Genomic DNA, 20,991 nt, shown 5'->3' with positions numbered 1-20,991 from the left:
TCTGGTGCACTTGCTGGGCCTGCGCAAGAGGCCACGTGAGCACCCTCACGTTCTCTCCCAGGCTGCGGCCGGGCCCTCCCCACTCGCACTCCAACCCCCACTGAGCACTCACAAACACTCCAGCTCAGGTGCTGGAGCCCCCACCCTCAGGGGAAGGGATTTGGGACAGAGCCCATCCTCTAGGAAAATCCAGTAGCACAGCACCTTGCAGGTTTCTGCAGAATGAAATCCTTCACCCTTGTTCTCAAATGGGTCACCCAACGTCACATTTTGCTCCATGTAATTTCACTCGCTTTCTGACAGAGGGTGAAGAAACTCGAGTGTGAGTTGGAAGCAAACATGTTCTTTTCAGAAGAAGTTACACTGGGAGCTGGTTGCGGGTGGGGGGGCATCCTGCATGTGTCCCAAGGCAGCCGTGGTTGGTTCCGGGGCTACGCCAGTAGGCTACAGCCCATGCATGGACCACAGCATGTCTGCGTACTCTCTGGTACCTGTTCAAGATTCTCTCCACAGCTAGGCTGAAATGCACACCCCTGCGGGACAAAGGCAGCTGCAGGACCCCCAGCAGCAGTGGGGGTGGTGGTGCACAGCAGGGTGGCCAGGGCCCTAGAATTGGAGGCTAGGCAATGGCTCTGGCAACCTCTCCCCCCAGGGTGCAGGTCCCGCAGAACAGAGACAAAGCCCTGCATTGTGGCCCACGCAGCAAAATGGAAACATGCAGCTTTTCCATTAAGTGTAACCTCTCCCCCTCCCACAGGCCACCAGACTCCTTCACATCTGGGGATTGGGAGGGGCTGTATGTCGCTTATGAGTTGCAGGTTTCCGAGCATGGAGGCGAGCACTTTTGAGATAGCAAGTCTCATTTCTATCCCCTGCGTCACAGGGCCTGAGGTGTTTCACCCACAGAACTGAGAGGGTGGCAGGAACCCCCACCCCAACTGCCAGCAGTGGCCTTACAAGCAGTTTTGGACACAGTCATTTGTTACCCCCCAAAAACATTTGACTCCAAAAGAGAGAGAAATGTACCCTTTTCAAGCTCACAATCTTTTGAAATGGCTGTTCTATCCCCTTGTCCGGGGCCAGCTTCTGTCTCCCAACACGACTCCTTCCGCTCCCCTCAGGACTTGATCTGAAACAAGCTTAGACTTTGTGAAATCCCAAACTAGAGAAGGGGAAGGAGAGGGAGAGAGGCGGGAGGCTGGTTTTCCTGGAACCCTTATTAAATCAACTTTCCAAGGCCAGCCAGAAACTGCAGGCCCTCCCTGGTCCCTCAGGAGCATTTGCAGACAGCTCTGTGTTGGCACTGAACACAGCTGGGGGAGGGGACACACACACACACACACACACACAAAATTACAATCACAGCAAGGCTTTGCTAAGGCTGGGGGGATTCCGTGTGAGCAGGGTTTTGAGGTGGTTTGCTTTAACCTTTTGGACAAACTCTTTACACACAGAACATTTTTTGAAGGCAACAGCAGCGCTCTGATTTAATAATCAGCAGGGCCAACACTATCCAATACCCTCCACATTGCAAGGTTCCCTCCAGTTTGCAGAGCTTGGGGATACATTTCCCCTGATGATACTGTGCTCACATCGTGGTCATCCTTACGAGGGACAAGCTATGGGAAAGCACGTGCTAAGGCAGGGACAGCCCCACAGATGGGGACTGACACCCGTTCTCCAAGTGCTTCCCACTGCTGTGTCCCCCGGCGTTCAAAGCCCACCCCCAAAACAGCACACGTCTCCCTGTGTTTTGCCACCTCTGGAATCCCAGGAAAATGGACTCACAACCGCTGTCTACTGCTCATCGACTGCATAGTAGGCACTGTTCAGAGAGCTCTGCAGACATCCTCATTTGATATTCACAATGACCCTGTAACCACATATTCATCACCAATATATTTTATAGAGAAGCACAGAGAGGAACTTTCCCAAGTGCCAACAGACAGTAAAAGGTACAGCACAAATCAAAACCAGGGCAGTCCAAGGAAGAACTCACGCCCACACCAGTATGTGAATGTCCACGGCGGTTTCACCAATAATGGCCAAAATTGTTAATGACCACACACAGGTGACCCATCCAGGTGTCTGACCACAGACATGAGGGAAGCGTTGGGGAATGACTTTTTTGTTTTTTAGAGAAAGTTGTTTTGTCACCCAGGCTGGAGTGCGGTGGTACCACCACAGCTCACTGCAGCCTCCATCTCCCTGGCTCAGCAATCCTCATGCCTTGTTCTCCAAAGTAGGTGGGACTACAGGTGTGCACTGCTACATCCAGCTAATTTTTAAAAATTTTTGTGGAAACAGGGTATCTTGCTATGTTGTCCAGACTGGTCTTTAACTCCTAAGCTCAAGTGACGCTCCCACCTTGGCTTCCCAAAATGCTGGAATTACAGGTGTGAGCCACTGGGCCTGTTCTACCCATTAATTGGGATGCTGATTACATGAGGTGAGATACACATACCAAAACACACCCAACATACACTTGGAATTGGTGTATATTACAGTGTGTCAATTATGCCACAACTAAGTTAATTTTTTTTTTTTTTTTTAAGAGGTTGCGGGCGGTGCCTGTGGCTCAGTGAGTAGGGCACCAGCCCCATATGCCGAAGGTGGTGGGTTCAAACCCAGCACCGGCCAAACTGCAACAAAAAAATAGCCGGGTGTTGTGGCGGGCGCCTGTAGTCCCAGCTGCTCGGGAGGCTGAGGCAAGAGAATCGCGTAAGCCCAAGAGTTAGAGATTGCTGTGAGCCGTGTGACGCCACGGCACTCTACCGAGGGCGGTACAGTGAGACTCTGTCTCTACAAAAAAAAAAAAAAAAAAAAGAGAGACAGGTTGCTCTGTATCACCCAGGCTGGAGTGCAGTGGTGTGATCACAGCTCACCAGCAGCCTTCAACTCCTGGGCTCAAATGATCCTCCCACCTCAGCCTCCCCAGTTGGTGGGACTACAGGCACATACCACCATGCCTGGGTAATCTTTTCCATTTTTTGTAGTGATAGGGTCTCACTATGTTGCCCAGGCTGAGAGTTGATTTTTAGAAACAGTGTTCTCTAACTTTTTTTGTGTGTGTGTGCAGTTTTTGGCCAGGACTGGGTTTGAACCCACCTCCTCTGGCATATGGGGCCGGCACCCTACTCCTTTGAGCCCCAGGCGCCGCCCCAGTGTTCTCTAACTTTAATCTTTCCAGCTGCATGGTCTCCTAAGAGCCCCTGTCTACCTCTCCTTCCCTCTGTTCCCTGGGCCAGTACTTTCTCCTCATTAAGACCTTCAGTCCCCAGCTCCACACTCCACCACACTGCCTCTGCTTTCTGTCCCAGCACCGGCATCTTCAATAGCACTCTCTTCCTCCACCACCACCCTAAGACCTTACCCTGGGACATCTTCAGCTTACAGGGGCCCAGGCCTGAGATTCATACTGTTTACTTTCTGTGCTCTCCATTCTTGGGCTACAAAGAGTTTGTCAGAGAAAGTTTAAAAGAAAAAAAAAGTACTTTAAGGTTCATTATGAATTCACACACTCAAAGGTCCTCCGAGCCCAGGTAGCTCTGGACTTTGGACGCCTTCATACGAATATGCAGGTCCTGGTCTGTTCCATCCCTCACCAAACCCCCACCTGACTCACTCTCTTTATTCCCATCTCATCCTGTCTTTGTCTCCAGTCACCCAGAGTTGACTTCTGACCTACGTACACTCATAGATTCTGTTTCTACAGGGTCTTTACTACTTTTCCCCTCCTTTACAATGCCCCAGCTTCCACTCTACTTCACAACCTCACTTCCTCTAGCTAGACAGTCAAAACAACTTCTGCCGCATCTTTCTTGCAGTAATTACTACTAATACTTCACATGTAAATAATTGCTTCATCTGGATTATTCCATTTAATCCTTTATTATTGTTTCCATTTCACAGATGAGCAAGCTGAGGCTTACTGTGTAATTTGTCAAAGGAAGTAAGGTGGCCATCCAATTGTGTAAATGCAGCTCCTTCCTGACTCCTTCCTCCCAGCTGTCCAAATTCAGCTGCCAAATTAATTTTCTGAAAGCTGGATCATGTCACTACCTGCTCAAAACTTTTCAAGTTTCCCAGGACCTACCCATGTAAGCACAATTTTCTTAATAGAGCATTAAGCCTTGCATATGCTAACTCAATCCAATTTTCCTAGGTGTTACTTCCCACCAACTACCTACTTACCAGGCAAACTGATCTCCATATTCCTTGTACATTCTGCCTCTGTACCCTCACTCGTGCTGTTCCAGTTGGAGAGCTCCTCATCTCTCCTACCAAACTCCTCTTCTCCCGCTAAGACCCATCTCGGATGCTCCAGCTCCCCATTCCCCTGCGCTCCGACTGTATTTTGTTGTAACCACACCATGTGTTTTAAACACAGTCTACCTTGTATGTACTCATCACTGTATTCATCTCTCCCCTACCTGACTGTAAACTCCACATAGGCAGAGATGGTCTCGCCCACTTTGACCTCCAGCATGTCCAGCTGGGCTCTTGCCTTCAGTCCTATTACTAAATGCAACACGAAGACACCTGTTCCAGTCACTGTCCTTTCTACAAAGTCTCACACACCTTCCTCCCCTCCTTGCACCATCCCAAGTGGACTCATATTCTCACCCTTCACCTGACAGGCCTCTGCAGCCTGCATAAAGGCCCTTTAAACACAGCCACCCAATCACATGTACCCTGAGCCTCTCACTTACCAGCCACCGACCTTCACTATGTGACCAGCCACCACATCACAAGCCACATCACCCCTTGGCAGCAGAAACACCCACATATTAGTTCTCAAAGTCCCCCAAAAGCCACCAGCCGTACTGTACCTCTCCATGGGTACTTTCACAATGCAAGCAAATCTCATGAGCACTGGGACACATCTGCCCCGTTACTAATAATCTGAGTTTCCAACACACCATAGGTCTCTGGTTCTCAATCTCCTTTAAACCCTTCAAATAGTCCACATTCAAAGCAAACCACTCAGTAGGTCCCCAAACGGCCTGTGAGACACAGCCAAGGAGGCATGGGTGGCAAACACGAAGCTACGGAATAATCCTCTAGAAGCCAGAGGTCTTTATCAAGTTCTCACCTCCTATGATGTCTGCTATGGTCTGATCCAAGTTCTAGACCCAAATTCATAGGCTACTCACACCCCACTGCACCACCCATCCCATATATCACCTAGGTTGAAGGGCTGACGCTAAGGCTGCCATCAGATGTTCTTTTCCCCGCCCCGCTGAGCACGCCCCCCTCTGCCTTCACGACTGTAGGCTCTGATGAAGCTGGTTGTTTGTAACCCAGCACAAACCAGCCCACATGTCTTCAGAGTCTCTCCTACAGGAAAGGAGCCTTCCTGCTGGACCACATCACCTACCTTCAGCCCACCCTTTTTTCCAGGCCTGGCCTTACCTTCTTCAGGCAAGGTTGGGGCTGGCCTGGCAGCGCAGAGTGTGGCTGTGACCAGCACAGCCCAGAGGAGGAGACACTTCCAGCTCCACATCCCAGTTCTGCAGTTAGAGGGTGGTGAGAAGGCTCCACACCTCCATGGATACTCCACCCTGAGCTCAACCCTTCTTCTCAAGCTGACTCTGGGGAAAAAAAAGAAAAGTTAGGAAAATCTGAGTAGAAGAGCGAAAAGAAGATAAAGCATGTGGCATGGTCAGTCTCCCGGCCTAGAGGGTGTTGGAAGCAACAACTTACTCTTTTTCCTCTTTTGAAACAGTCTCACTTTGTTGCCCCAGGCATCAGCCTCACTCACAGCAACCTCAAACTCCTGGGTTCAAATGATTTTCCTGCCTCAGCCTCCCATGTAGCTGAGACTACTGGCTCCCACCACAGCAACCAACTAATTTTTGTATTTTTAGTAGAGACAGGGTCTCATGCTTGCTCAGGTGGATCTCAAACTCCTGAGCTCAAATAATCTTCCACCTTGACCTCCCAGAAAGCTAGGAATACAGGCATGAGCCACCAGACCTGACCAGTAACTTGCTCTTCAGGAGACAAAGAAAACTATGATCCCATCAGGGGTTACAGGTTTTAGGCTGGGCACTGCGGCTCATGCCTATAATCCTAGCACTCTAGGAGCCTGAGGTGTGTGGATCGTCTGAGCTCAGGTGTTTGAGACCAGCCTGAGTAAGAGTGAAACCCCGTCTCTACTGGAAAAAAAAAATAGAAAAAACTAGCTGGGCATTGTGGTGAGCACCTATAGTCCCAGCTACTCAAGAGGATTGCTTGAGCCCAAGAGTTTGAGGTGGCTGTGAGCTGAAGCCACGGCCACTATACCCAGGGTGACAGAGAGAGACTCTGTCTCAAAAAACAAAAAGAGGGCGGCAGCGCCTGTGGCTCAGTCGGTAAGGCACCGGCCCCATATACCGAGGGTGGCAGGTTCAAGCCCGGCCCCGGCCAAACTGCAACCAAAAAATAGCCAGGCATTGTCGTGGGCGCCTGTAGTCCCAGCTACTCGGGAGGCTGAAGCAAGAGAATCACTTAAGCCCAGGAGTTGGAGGTTGCTGTGAGCTGTGTGAGGCCACGGCACTCTACCGAGGGCCATAAAGTGACACTGTCTCTACAAAAAAAAAACAAAAAAAAAAAGAAAGAAATTACAGGTCTTAATAAGACAAAGGATTAAAAGGGTTCTATAATCCAATTCTACAACTATGTTTTGAGTACATTATGTGTAGACCTGGCTGGGAATATTGTCATGAGGTTCTCAAGGAATAAGCCTCAAGCCTGTGAGGCTTCTTTATATGCCAGAAAGTGAACGGGCTCATGACCATCCCAAATAGTTCTGTTTTTTGTGGTCAAGGGCTGTGCATGGGGGGCCGGTTAGGGGGGCTTGGGCTTGTGCAGGCCTGTGTAGGGCAAACCAATTCCTCTGCTGTGGCAGGAAGGAGGATGAAGGATTGTGGAACCCGCTGAGGACTAGGAAATGGGAGGCAAGAAGAGAGATCACCAGTTAGCAGCTGCTGGACTCCAGTAAGATGCTGCACCCCCAGCCCGATGCAATGAGGAAGCTGAAATAAATCATCTCCAGATACAAATCACAGGGATCTCCATCCTACCAGCCTCCCCCAGAGAGAACAAAACCCTCACCAACTACTTACAAAGAGCCTCAGAGTGTGGGACTTCGAGGTGGATCCAGTTCTCCTCCCCACGGCCAAAAGGTAACACTGATGTCTGACAGATACTGAGTCCCAAAGTTGGGGAGAAAAAACATCCTACTGTAGAGTCAAGACCCTAGCAAGGGCGGACTCAGAGATGCCTCACACTGACCCCTACAGAATCTGCAGCCTTTTATACCCTTCTCAGGGCTGGAGTAGTAAAATTTATTTATTTATTTTTTGGGGTGGTTTTTGGCCAGGGCTGGGTTTGAATCCGCCACTTCCGGCATATGGGATTGGAGCCCTACTCCTTGAGCCACAGGCAGCACCCTGGAGTAGTAAAATTTAAAACAACTCTCTAAGGTTTTAAAGTACAGATCATTGCTGCTAAACATTTACTAAGTGACAAGACTTTCTGGGCATTGTCTGGGCTGCAAGGGGGTGACTGTCTCTGTCTTCCAGGTGGCTTCTATCCTAAATACTCCAGGGAACCATCCAAGTTATTCAGAGAATCTACTTCCCCGGAACATGTCCTAATGTGGTGCTCCAGCCCTGCCTCCCCCAACCCAGCCAGGCAGGGCCCCTGAGTGAGTCAGTCCTGGCTGGCAGAAATTCCCCCAGATTCCTGGCTTCCTCCACATGTGCTCAGCCAGTGGGAATACCACTAGCTCCCTCCCAAGGCTTACTAAAAATTTAATGATTTCAAATCAAAAGAGAAGTAAATGTCTCCCTTTCATTTTTTTTCTAAATTTAGGAAAGGAACTAGAAGACAGAAAACAGAATGAATACTAAATACCTACCACGGGCCAAGCGTGCCATGAGGTACAATTAATTTTTTTTTTTTTAATTTGAGACAGAGTCTCACTATGTCGCCCTCTGTAGAGTGCTGTGAGGTCAACGGCTCACAGTAACCTCAAACTCTTGGGTTTAAGAGATTTTCTTGCCTCAACCTCCCAAGTAGCTGGGACTACAGGCAACCCCCCACAACGCCCAGCTATTTTTTGCTTATAGTTGTCATTGTTGTTTGACAGGCCTGGGCTAGATTCGAACCTACCAGCTCCAGTGCATGTGGCTGGTGCCCTAGCCACTGAGCTATAGGCGCCGAGCGGGTACAATTAATTTTTAACTATTAAACTTCATTTATTCTTCACTACAAACTTGGAGGAGATAGGAATTATTATCCCTCGTTAAGCAATGGAGAAGCTGAGAAACTGAGACTTGAAGAGGATAAGCACCTTGTCCAAGGACATGTAGCTAAGTAACCAACAGCACAGAGACTCTGGGGGGGCTTTCTCACCACCCAGGTTTTCAGATTAAACCTGGCTATATCTGATGCAGTCTAATTTTCTCTGAACCAAATAGATAAGGACAAATCTGTGGTAACTCTGGATATGAAAAGGCCTTAATTCTCTATTCCTTTAGTCAAAAGAAAGACCCTTGGAAGGAGATCATGGATGAACCCTCTAGTCCTTCGGATATGGCACAATCCCGGCCTGGGGTAGAAGCAGTATTTAGCTAAGGACATCCCTAAGCCCACCTCCCACATCTCGCTAGATCCCACAGACAGACCTCATTGAGGCAGGCCTGTCACCCAGAAAGGTACCCCTAGGCCGGGCACGGTGGCCTATGCCTGTAATCCCAGCACTCTGGGAGGCCAAGGCGGGTAGACTGCCTGAGCTCAGGAGTTTGAGACCAGCCTGAACAAGAGGGAGACAGCATTTCTAAAACTAGCAGGCACTGTGGTGGGCACATGTAGTCCCAGCTACTTAGGAGGCTGTGGCAAGAGGATGGCTTGAGCCCAAGAGTTGGAGGTTGCTGTGAGCTGTGATGCTATGACACTCTACCAAGGGTGACAAAGTGAGATCTGTCTCAAAAAAAAGAAAGTAAGAAAACCTAAGTCTCACAGTACCCACCAGAGTACTGAGTACATTTTTAGTAGCCAATGAAGAAAGGCTGGTAGCCTTGAGATAAGCTTGGTTTCAAACATAGCTGACAGGCAGCTTCCACCACCACTCGGCCACTCTGTCCCTTGCAAAGCCTGCCACCACCTCACAAGCGTGGGCCTGCTGCAGAGTGCCCTCTCTCGGCTCCATGACCAATGCCCTTCAAACTCACCTGCCAGGCTCCCTCTGGCTCATTCCTCCCCCAAAAGGTGCAAAAGTCTCCTCTCCTACCCCTCTGGGCCTCAAGTTTCACATCTGTAAAACACTAACTTTAAGAAAATCCAGCCTCCTGGCACCAACTCCTGGAATGAGAGGTAAGTGGGCACGCACCCCATTGTACATCTGCCGAAAATGCAGTGACACACTGATAGTCCACATGCTGGAGACCCTGAGGACTGCCACTACCTCCTTTACCTCACCTTCTCATCCTACTAATTAATAAATTCTTCAAATCCCTTAAGAACAGCCTCCTTACTCCACTGCTGGACAGATGTGACCTGTAGCCTCACAGGTGCGCACAGCAGCTTCCCCAGAAACCCTGCAGCTGGCTCACCCTCAGTCTCTCCAGTATCAGACAGCTCTCCTGGGATTCGCAGACCAACTCACTTGCATGCAAGGGTCCTCCGTGGAGACAGAGAGGCAAACGTGACATTTTAGTTTTTCTACCTGTTGGAGGAGGATGAAATATTTTCCCTGCCTGCATCACAAGTGATTATAAAGATGGAATATGCTATGTGGGTGACAGTGCCCACTGTCTCCTCTGCAGACTACTAATCCAGTGTAAGATGTGGATGGTGAGAAAGCAAGGGTTTACCCACATGACCTTGCAGCTCTCTCATTCTGAGAGTAAATATTCTGTGCACATCAGATCTCCTTGTCCAAAAATGATGTCAAGAAAACCAGCTGATGAGTTCACAGCCAAGTCTTTTCTTCCTGTTCTCTGGAGAAAGTATAAATGCATGCCCTTCCATTTTGAATCATGTAACCCCAGGACGGTCACTTAAAGTGTCAGTTTCCCACCTGTTGAAGGGGGCTACATCCAGGTTCACAGGAGGTTTTAAGGATCAAATGGGCAGGGTGAGTGAAGGTGCATGTTCTCTCCTCTCTGAAGAACTAATCAAACATAAAGAACTACAAATATATTTATATTTAATGTTTTTATGTTTATAATTATTATATACAGTAGAACCTCTGTAGGTTGACCAATGAAAGGACTGTAACAAACTGGTCAACATACAGAAGTGGTCAACATAAGGAACTAGTCCTTCTGTACTGATATGTACATGTGGTGCATGCCCTGTCTATGAAAATATAGGGAGGTAGTCAACTATGGAGGTTCTATATATTTGCAATTCTTATTACATGGTACTTTGAGTAACTCCTTGAGAGCACTCTGAGGAAACTTGGTAATTGGCATCAGGAAGACCTAAACTTCCAAACTTCCCTAAGGTATTTCTACTCTCCATCTTCACACTCTATACTCAGCTGGTCTTTCACAGTGGCCATGAGCCACATGTGGCTACTACACTTGAAATGTGCCTGGTGCTAACTGGGATGTTCTAGAAGTGAAAAAATATACCCTGGATCTTGAAAACTTGGTAAGAAAAAAAGAATGTAAAGATCAATGTCGCCCTCAGTAGAGTGCGGTGGCCTCACAGCAACCACAAACTCTTGGGCTTAAGCAATTCTCTTGCCTCAGCTTCCCAAGTAGTTGGGACTATAGATGCCTGCCGCAACATCCACTTGGCTATTTTTGTTATTGTTGTTGTTGTAGTTGTCATTGCTGTTTAGCTGGCCGGGGCCAGGTTCGAACCCGCCAGCTTTGGTGCATGTGGCCAGGGCCAAAACCACTGTGCTACAGGCGCTGAGCCTCGTCAATAATTTTTTACACTGCTAACAATGTTCAAATGATAATATTTTGGATATATGAGGTTAAATCACATAAGTCATTAAAATCTAAACAAATTAAAAATGAATTTAGCTTGTTTCTTTTTACTTACTTTTTTTTTTTTTTTTTTTCAGTTTTTGGCCAGGGCGGGGTTTGAACCCACCACCTCCGGTATATGGGGCCAGTGCCTACTCCTTTGAGCCACAGACGCCACGCTTTACTTAATTTCAAATGTGGCTATTAGAAAAGCTAAAATTACACATAGCTCATGCTATGTTTCTGTCCCCAACAATACAGGTCATAGCGTCAGGCAACCTCCACACTGCTGTGCAAGAGTCTTTGCCCTTCCTTCTTCCCTCCGCCGGGGCCAGGTCTTGACTATTCTCTGGGCCCTACCTTAATAAAGTAACGATTCCTCAAGCCTTTCATGGGCCTTCCAGCTAAAGGATCTCGTTCCTCTGAATTTACAAAGCACCTTACTAGCTCCTCTCACGTGGTCCTCTAAGGTCCTCTTATATTATTGTCAGTTATGTTCCCCATGGGATTGTAGGCTCCTTCAGAGAAAGGCCTGGGCCCACTTTAAACTTTGGGGGGTTTGTTCTGTTTAGTTTTTTGTTTTAGAGACAGGATCTCACTCTTTTGGCAGGCTGGAATGCAAGGGCACAATTATAACTCTGCAGCCTCCAACTCCTAAGACTATCCTCCTATCTCAGTCTTCTGAGTAGCTAGGACTACAGATGTGTACCACCATGCTTGGCTAATTTTCTAAAAAAAATTGTAGATAAAAAGTCTCACTGTATTGCCCAGGCTGATCTATTTTTTTTTTTTTTTTTTGGTTTTTGGCCAGGGCTGGGTTTGAACCCATCACTTCTGGCATATGGGACCGGCGCCCTACTCCTTGAGCCACAGGCGCTGCCCAACCCAGGCTGATCTTTAACTCCTAGGTTCAAGTGATCTTCCTACCTTGGCCTCCCAAAGTGCTGGGATTCAGGCATGAGCCACTGTGCTCGGCTCTAACCTTATTAACACCCTTAGCACCTAGTGTACGCAGAAGGCGCTAAGATATTTGTTAAATGAATAAGTGAAGCAAAGAGAAAATGGTTGAGAAGAAACTAGCATAGATATTCTCCCAGAAAAGAGGCTGAGAATACCCAGTCACACTCTATTCCAAAGAATACCAATTGAGAAATTTTCCTAACATTTTTGATTCTTCAGAATTGAGGAAGTAACACCAAAACATTAATCTCTTAACAGAAATGGTCACTTTTCCCAAAAGTGAGCATTCTCACCTTAATGTTGAGAGGGTAGAGCAGGTATCTAACCAACATTTGAAAAAAGTTATTATCAATCAGTTTGCAAAATTTCAGTTGGTCCAAGGGAAATGTTAACTTTTTCTTTTTTTTGAGACAGATTCTCACTTTGTCACCCTCAATAGAGTGCCATAGCATCATAGCTCACAGCAACCTCAAACTCTTGGGTTTAAGTGATTCTCTTGCTTCAGCCTCCCAAGTAGCTGTGAGTATAGGTGCCCACCACAACACCCAGCTGTTTTTAGAGATGGGGTCTCACTCTGGCTCAGGCTGGTCTCACTCTGCCCCGAACCTGTAAGTTCAGGGCAATCCACCCACCTCGGCTTCCCAGAGTCCTAGGATTACAGGTATGAGCCACCACAGCCAGCATTAATTTTTTAATTTTGAATCTGCTAAAAAAGGGTCCAAATATCCTTAGGAATAAGAAGTATGTAAAAAATTAATTAAATAAAACAATAACTGCCGCACATAATCTAGAAAACTTTGGTACTGAAGGCAGAATATACTAGAGAAACATCAACCATATCTCTGAAGTGTTGGCCCAGATGAGTGCTGTATACTAGGAGAGGAGGGAGTGGAAGAAGGGAACCAAACGGGAGAGAATTTTGTTTAAGGTAGATGAAACTTCGGGGGCGAGGGGAGAAACAAATATCCTAGCCCAAGTCTGGTATTTAATCCCCCTGGAAACACCAGAGTCTTCTCTAAAGCTATACATCTGGACTCCCACCAGTTACTGGTGCGTCCAGACCTTTTACAAAGCTCTGGGGAAGGCAAACGCAAGACAAATTTCCCAAGAGGAAATTAAATTCATCTCAAGTGATGTGAGGCCCTTTCAGAACCAGACATCTGAATCAATTTTATCTAACTCTGTTCCCTCCTGCAGCAACAAGGGTCAAACTTTCGTAGGATGCTCTTTAACTAACAGCCATTTTGATGAAAGAATCTTAAAAAATGGAGGCAAGAAAAAACAGCCTACAGAGAAGCTGGCTGCTAGAACCCCAAGCTCTCACCAGCAAATCTCCTCTATTTTTAGGAGTCTTATTTCAGGTCAATACCCAAAACAAACAAAAAACACACTACTAAAAGCAAAACCCATGGATTTCCCTGTGTTTCTAAAGCTGGCTGGAGTCTGTTTACCCCATACTCAATTCGATTTTCTTGCCCTCTGAAGCCCACCGGGAATAAAGCTAACTTGGCTGGGGGTGCATGGATGTACTCTAATCTCCTCTCCCAAGGGGTGGGGGGTGACCTTTTTCCATTTCTTCCCGTGCCTTTGATTCACTTGCTATTCAAAGGGTACCTAATGGAACTTTCTAACATCCTCCATGGCCAGAGACCAAGGAAAAGAAGCTCCCTAAGAGTGTCCACTTTGTAACCAAAGGAAGTCCAATATGGCCCAAATGGGCATTTCTGCAGGTATGGTAGAAGCAGGCAGTGAAAGCACAGGGTTCAAGTGGCTGTGATCTGGATGACCCTCATCAAAAAGCTGACACTCAGCTACGACTGAGAGTGAACACACAGATATGTCAAGGTGCTGGTCACTGAGCAGGGAGCTCACAAGCCATGGCAGCCTCCCTGTCCCCAAGCACCCTACACCCTGAGGGTCAGGGTCAGCCCTGGAGCTCCTCATAACCCACAGGAGGGAAATATGTGAACAAGTCATTAGGGAGGCAGGCCTTGGGGACAGACAGCAGGCAAAGCCAGAGATTGCTGGCCCGTGGTCACTGAGAGGAAGGGAGATGACCCAGGCGAGGGGGTAATTAGCCAGACCAAGGCACGTCCCACGGGGCCCTGATACTTAGCTTTTAAACAAGCCTCAGAGAGGAAACCAGGAGGCTGGGCCAACGTAGGAAAATGGCCACTTTCTGCTCAACAGTCTCAAGGCTAAGGCTCTACAATTTAGATGGTATTCCAAAAAAAGCACTGGTCTGGAGGTGCAAAGAGCAGGGCACATCTGCGGAGGAAACAGTCACCTTAATTACCATGTCTAGAGAAAGTGTGATTTCATTACAGCCTCCAAAACTACCGCCCAAAGAAGGAAACTCGAGAAGTGTTTTCAATTTGAAAGAGGCTAGAAAAGAAGTTAAGAGAGACCAACTCTCCCACCTTCCAGCAACTTTGAACCATAAGATGCTTTCCTGGCCCAGAGAATATTATAAAAGGTAAACAGACAATCCCACTCCCGATTCCAAACTTGTAGCCGTTACTTAAAAGGTAAAACGCTCCACAACGTTCAGTGTCCAAGAGTTGCGGCTCAAGGCACTCGTGGCGCGCGCACGGGGAGCACCTCCGGGGCCCAGCCCACGCTCGGGCGCTCAGGGCGCGGTCCCATGGAGCGTGAACCGCTATGCCCCTACACCGCTGAGTCGGAACCGCCGGCTCCTTACAGCAACAGTCCCTGCGGCGCCAACTGCAACTAAGGAGAAGAGAAAGCCATGCTATGGTTCCAGAAACTTCCATCAGGGCCAGTTGTGGGCCAGACCGAGGCCAAAGAGGCCACAGCCAGCAGATGCGCCACCCTTTCCTGAAATCTTGGCTCCCATCTCCCAAGAAGCCTTTTTTCTGTGCAAACTAGAAAACATCCCAACGTCGTAGCCACCAGCAGCAGAGAACAGCTCACTTGGTGGGAAACTAAATAACTTGGGATCCAGGGTAACGTTCTTTTCTCCTCCAAATCCCAAAGCCTCATCTCCAAGACTCCTGAAATTTTAAGGAGGGCGGTTGTACAGACAAGTTGAAGAATCCCAGATTTAATTTGGGGGGGGGGGGAGGAGAGGAAGAGGGATGTTAGTACTGTGGCTGCGGTGTACCCGTGTGGAGTGAAACGGAACCAGATGCGGCTGTTACATCTGGAAAATGGGGAGGAGGGAGTGCTGGGGGAGAAAGGCGCCGCAGAAATGTTTTTCAAGTGGGCTGATGGCTTCTGGGCCCAGAATGGAGCAGCAGGCTTCGCTCTTCCTCCAAACTGCCTGACCGCCTCATAGATGGTGTGCTGTGTATGAACCCCCTTCTACGACGTCCACTGATTCCTCTGCAAACGTGGATCCTAGCCTCTCGTTTATCCCCATGCCAAACATAACGGGAGCCGGAGCGGGAAGCAGAGGACAGAAGGGTCTGGGCTAGAGAAGCAACAAGCGCCGCCGCCGAGCGCATCGCACCGCACAAAACCTGCCCCCTTCCCCCATCCCCGAGAGCCCGATTGGAACCGAATGTGCCCCCTGCGCCAGCCCCATACGGGAACTTAGCGTCATCCGCCGGTTGCTTGCCGGTCCCCAAACTTCCGAGGCTTCCTGAGATACTCTCAGTAGATCGCCCCCTCCGGAAAGGAGACTCCCGCTCGCTCTCCGCTAAAGCAGATTCAGCCATTTGGTGACGGCACCTCCTTAAAACCTATTCCAAGAGAAACTAACCTTCCCCACCACTTCCTTCTCTCTTCAAGTCCACCCACCCGTCCCCAACCAGGACCCTAGACTTTCCCGGGAGTGAAAAAGGCCTTGGAAATATCCGGGGTTTTCAGCGTTCCGCCCAAAGCTACCTGCTGAATTGGGGAGAATGGCTCGAGGAGACCGACCGGAGGAGAAGTGGAATGTAACACACACACCCCACCGTGCTGCCCACTCCCGCCCCCTCCGCAGTCCGTGGAGACCCTGGGCCTCCGCCGCCTCGGCCCGGCCCTGTCCCTCCCGGACTCACCGCAGAGTCGCCGCCGCCGCCTCTCCCGCTCCCGAGCGCGAGTTGGAGGAAAAGTTGGGCGGCAGGAGGAGCGGCGGGACCGGCGCGGGGAGGGGGCGCAGAAGGTGACGCGGACGAAGGGAAGGGAGGGGAGACCCAAGGGGGCGCGGAGCGCCGGGGAGGGAGCGGGAGGCGGAGAGGGCGGGCTACGAGCGGAGGGAGGCGCCGGACCCGCCTGGGCTGCGGCGGGCCAAGCGCGCAGCCTGGGGCTCCGGCACCGGGAGGCCGTTCGGGACGCCAAGCCCGCCCGGATCTGGGGGCGCCACGGCTCTTACCTCACTCGGCGTTGAGGAGAGTCCTCTGGAGAGTCCGCGTCCCCCGCTCCGACCCGTCGCCCTCAGGCTCCGTTCGGGTGCTGGCGGGGTCGCGAGAGCCCCGCGGCCGACGCTCGACTCCCGGTGGCGCTCGGTGCTCTGCACCTCCAGCCCGGGCGGGAACAATGGAGCCGGAGCTGGTGCCCCGGAGGCGGGGCGGGGGGAGGGCTCCCGTCCGCCGCCGGGGGTCTCCAGACCCCGTGCCCCCCTTCTCCAGAACCCGGCAGCCGCGCCTCACGCTTCTTGCAGACCCGGCTCCATCGTCCTGCGGGGGCCCCGGCGTCGCGAGCCCGACTGCAGCACCGCTATAGTGCGCTCTGCGGGGCGCCTCTGCCCGGACCGGAGAAAAGTCCTTGGTCTCCGCCGCTTTTCCAGCTGCGGCGCGCTCGCAGTGGAGGAAGGCGAGGTCACCGCAATGCGCTAAGCAGAGTGTCGGTCCTGTCCGGACGTGGCCGTCCAGCTCCCAGCACAGCTCGGGCTTCTCTGCGCGCTGCGGCTGGGCCGGGGTTCGGGCTTCTGCTCGCCGCCAACCGCTGCCGAGGCCGCCGCACCAGTGCCCGAAGGAGCGCTCGGAGCACTGTGCGCCGGCGAGGCGCAAGGGCTCGCTCTCTCCCTCCCACCCGCCTGGGCCCTCCTCCTCCTCCTCCCCCTGCAGCTGCCTGCTGGGCCTTGTAGTTCCCGAGCCGCGGCCCCGGAGAGGTGGGGAGCGGGCGGGGCCGCCGGGCGCGCTGCCTTCCCTTTCTTGCAGTCTGGTCTCTCGGCGCTCGTGTCCTTGCGTCTGAGCATCGCGGGGACAGCACCCGAATTTCAGGCCGAAGACGGATTAGCAGTTTTGGGGGGTGAGGTGGAGAGACGCTGTAGCCCTGAGGTGGCGCATGGTCTCGTGGGCTTTGGAGTCTTGGGGAAATGATTTGCGCGCTCTAAATGTCGGTTTTCGGGCTGTGGGGGAGGGGGGGGCGCTGATAGTTTGCATAGAGAGCTGAGGAGTAAACGAGAGCCTGGCACATAGTTAACACTCAATAAATACAAGCTGTTTTTATTCATGATAAGGTCAACCCCTGCTTAGAACCTTTCCTTGGATCTCAACTTTCCCCAACCTCATAATTTAGGTTTTGTAATCTTACCTGGAGCTGGACCCTGTAAATTCTACAGCGCCACTGTGGGCCTCCAGAAGGCTCCAGCCTGCTGAGAATACTTAGGAAGCAGAGTGAGAAATGGGAGTTGGGGGGAGTGTGAGTGGAAGTTACACCCACGACAACGGCCACCCAGAACACCCTCCAGTGGTCTAAGGAAACCCCCCCTCCCACACGCAAAGTGGCTAAAATGCCCTTCCACCTGGGTCCTCCCACTGGGTGGTATAATCTCAAGGTTCCCTGATCCAAATGGACAGGAGTCCTCTGGGGAACTTCTGAAAAATACAAATGCTTGGGCCTGCTCAGACATGAAGAATCAGGTTGTTCCAGAAAGGAGCCAAGATTTTGTATTTTCTCTAAGGCTCTATGGCAGTGGTTCTCAACCTTCCTAAGGCTGCGACCCTTTAATATAGTTCCTCATGTTGTGGTGACCCCCAACCGTAAAATTATTTTCGTTGCTACTTCATAACTAATTTTGCTACTGTTATGAATAGTAATGTAAATATCTGATGGGCAGGATGGTCTTAGGCGACCCCTGTGAAAGGGTCATTGGACCCCCAAAGGGGGTACCCACATTGGTATGGTGGGAACCATTTACTCTAGGTAGGAAGGAAAATTCTATTCTGATCTGCTACTTATGAGGTGTTTTATTTTGGACATGTCATACTTCTGATAAAGTCAAGACAGATATCTGTTCAGACACGTTCAGGAGGCTGTCATGAAAATCCATAAAATAATGGATGTCAGTGCACCAAAAGTGTTACCCAAATAGAAGTCACTATGTAGAAACCAGGAGCAGTGAAACATCAAATGATGATGCCTTGAAATAGGCACGTAAATGCTCACAGTAAAATCTAACCCGGTAAACTCTGTTTAGGGAGTATACAAAAGAAATTGTTCTTTTCCTTTATGTTAATACTTCTCGCACAAGGGAAATAATCATATCTGAAAGAGAGCAATTGGCTTATTTCGCTTTTGTGTTCTGTTCTGTTCTCTGCTTCATAGAGAAGTTTGTGTGGTGGGAAAGATTTTTAAAATACACAGAGAGAGTATATATGGGGCAATGCACGGTGTGAGCTGGCAGTGCAGAGAAGAGAACGCTGGTCTGCCGGGACAGCTTCTACTACCGGTCCTTGGGGCACTCATCCCTGTGCTTAAGCAATCATTGTCAATGACAAAGTGACTGTTGAAGTTATAATTGTATTAAATTAATGCTAATAATTTGGATATTTTATTTTATTTTTGTCTGCTCAGGTAACTTTAGCATATGTGGGTTTTTTTTTTTTCTTTTTCCTCTTGGGTATAGCTGTAAAAAAAATTGGATATAGGAAATGTTTTATTCTTGCAGCCTTGATATTCAGGGTGGATTGTAAAATATACATTTTTGTGATATTTCAAAAATGAAGATAATTTTGATAACATTATTTACAGATTTTTAGAAGATGTAGTTATCGCAAGTCTGTTAAGGGGGAAAACTGCATAAAATAACTAACTTGGGATAAATATTTTGCATCAGTTTGCAAAAAAAAAGAAGAAGTCATTATGTAAAGTTAAAAGCAGGGACTGTTCCCTCACCTGCATCCAACCCCTTCAACCCGACAGGTTATAGAAGCTTGAACACCGAATAAGATTTTGCCCCACTCCCCCATTTAAGAAAAGGGTCCTTAAGTTTCCTTCTCTCTTTGACCATCAGGCGAACGAATACAGTGTCAGTCACATAGTAGGCATTCAAGAAATGTTTGTTGACTGGTCAAAGAGTTAATATTTAATAAATATTTGTGGAACAACTGAATAAATAAAAAAAAAAACTAAATAAAAAGTAGGCACTCACATATTTGTAGAAGAGCCTCACCCGTCATTTGTGGAGTTTTCCCTACAAGCCTCTCTCTCCAGCCTTCAACCCTCCAGCTCTTGATCAGGCTGGGTATATCTCAGCCACTCACCCATTAAGTCTCTTGCGTATTAAATAATGCTCATCCCTGGCCTGTAAGAAGGCCAAACTCATACCCCTCCCTTGAAGAGACCTTCCCTGCTAATCCCAGTTTTGTCAGTTCCCAGAACCCCTTCTGATTTTCTGTTGTATCCACTGATTTGATACTTTTTTTTTTTTTTTTTGAGACAGAGTCTCAGTTTGTCACCCTCAGTAGAATGCAGTGACCTCAAATTCTTGGGCTCAAGTGATTCTCTTGCCTCAGCCTCCTGAGTAGCTATAACTACAGGCGCCCACCACAACACTGGCTATTTTTAGAGATCAGGTCTAGCTCAGGCTCAGGCTGGTCTGGAACTCCTGAGCTCAAGCAATCCAGCAGCCTAGGCCTCCCAGAACATTAGGATTACAGGTGTGAGCCACCATGCCTGGCTTTAAGTGCCAGTTTGGTGTTGTGGGGCACTGGTCTGCAGTTGAACAAACTCCTCTATAGATTAGCCAGAAACCAAATGATACTGCTTGCCAGCTTGCCAGCTCTTCCTCCCCTAGTTCTGAGGGAAACAGCTGGAGGCAGTGGGATACAGCAGGTGAGAGACTCAGAGAAGCCACACCCCTGAATAATTGAGAGTTGGCTGTTTTTATCTGTCCAGCCCAGCTCCCCTCTGTATCACCCCTTCCAAATCTCCTCATTCTGAAATGCAGACCTTCCATTTCTGGAAAGGCCCCAGGCCAGTGGAGGGAGAGCGTCCCCAGGGCAGCCCTGAGCAGCTCCAAGCAACTGGAGCCAGTGGCAGCTCTGCCTGTTTCTGTCCTGCTCTGAGGTTTCCTGGCACCTTGCCTCCTCACACAGAAATGCAATCTTCCCTTTGAGATAACAAAGAGCTGGGAGGGTCAGGGAGGATTTGTCAGCCCCTTGCCCTGCCAGCTAGATGTCTCAGTAGGAGACAAAGGCCCTCACGCTCCAGGACCTGATAACCAGTTGGGGGGCTGTTGCCTCCCTGATCAGTGGGAGGAGGGGACCTGTGCTGAATGAAATCAAGGGAAACAGAGCTCTCCCTGAAGCCAGTCTGCTCTCTTTGTTTGGGAACACACAGAAAATCCCTTCCTTCTTCCAACAGCTACTTGTGTCCTTTCTCGGAGTTCTTCCATGGAGGAAGGAGCTCTTCTTCCTCGGCCCTACACTCCCTCTGCCCCAGGGGCCTCCTGCATTGAGTTATTTTAGGGTTCAGCTGTGCTGCCTCCTAGTAGAGTGCCCTACTACCCTGGGGTAGTAGAATTAACACCTCCCTGTCTTCGAAGAAGTGGGGCAGATAATTAACATCTATCGTAGGAGAAATTGAACTGTAGAAATTTCAGCCCAGGCTTTGCCTCCCCTGGACATAGTGGCAACTGGCAAAGTCAGCTCTGGGAGCTAGTTCCAAAAAGGGACCCAAGAGGAGCAGACTGTCTGGTTTTCGACTGCACAGTGAGTGGATCGTTCACAGGTCCCTGGGAGCAGGTGGGCAGCCAAGCCTTTTGCCCACCGGCCCCTGGAGTTAGGGAGCAGCAGTCAGTTACCATCTGGCCACCATTTGGTGACCCCTGGCTGTTCCCAGCACAGCTTCAACATGTCAGAGAAGGGAGGGCTGTGTTTGGCTT

General features: G+C 49.6%; 1 protein-coding gene across 6 annotated transcripts in view; it reads right to left on the bottom strand.

The window, feature by feature from the left end:
* FGFR1 (fibroblast growth factor receptor 1) overlaps positions 1-16,871 on the bottom strand; it is a 59,214-nt gene extending 42,343 nt beyond the window's left edge. For 4 of the 6 annotated variants that reach the window (XM_053578718.1, XM_053578720.1, XM_053578721.1 and 1 more), the window contains exons 1-2: positions 16,255-16,871; positions 5,416-5,594 (exon numbers count right to left, since the gene is read on the bottom strand). In XM_053578718.1, the coding sequence (XP_053434693.1) occupies positions 5,416-5,506 (91 nt within the window). In that variant the 5' untranslated portion in view covers positions 5,507-5,594; positions 16,255-16,871. Of the gene's footprint in view, positions 1-5,415; positions 5,595-15,940; positions 16,069-16,254 lie in introns of those variants that run through there. The other 2 variants (XM_053578719.1, XM_053578724.1) reach the window with 2 other exon arrangements.
* Between the last annotated feature and the right edge of the window lie 4,120 nt (positions 16,872-20,991).

The sequence above is a fragment of the Nycticebus coucang genome, chromosome 24 (genome assembly GCF_027406575.1).
Source record: "Nycticebus coucang isolate mNycCou1 chromosome 24, mNycCou1.pri, whole genome shotgun sequence".
NCBI lineage: Eukaryota > Metazoa > Chordata > Mammalia > Primates > Lorisidae > Nycticebus > Nycticebus coucang.
The sequence above is the reverse complement of the archived record's forward strand: the minus strand, read 5'-3'. Positions and strand labels throughout refer to the sequence as shown.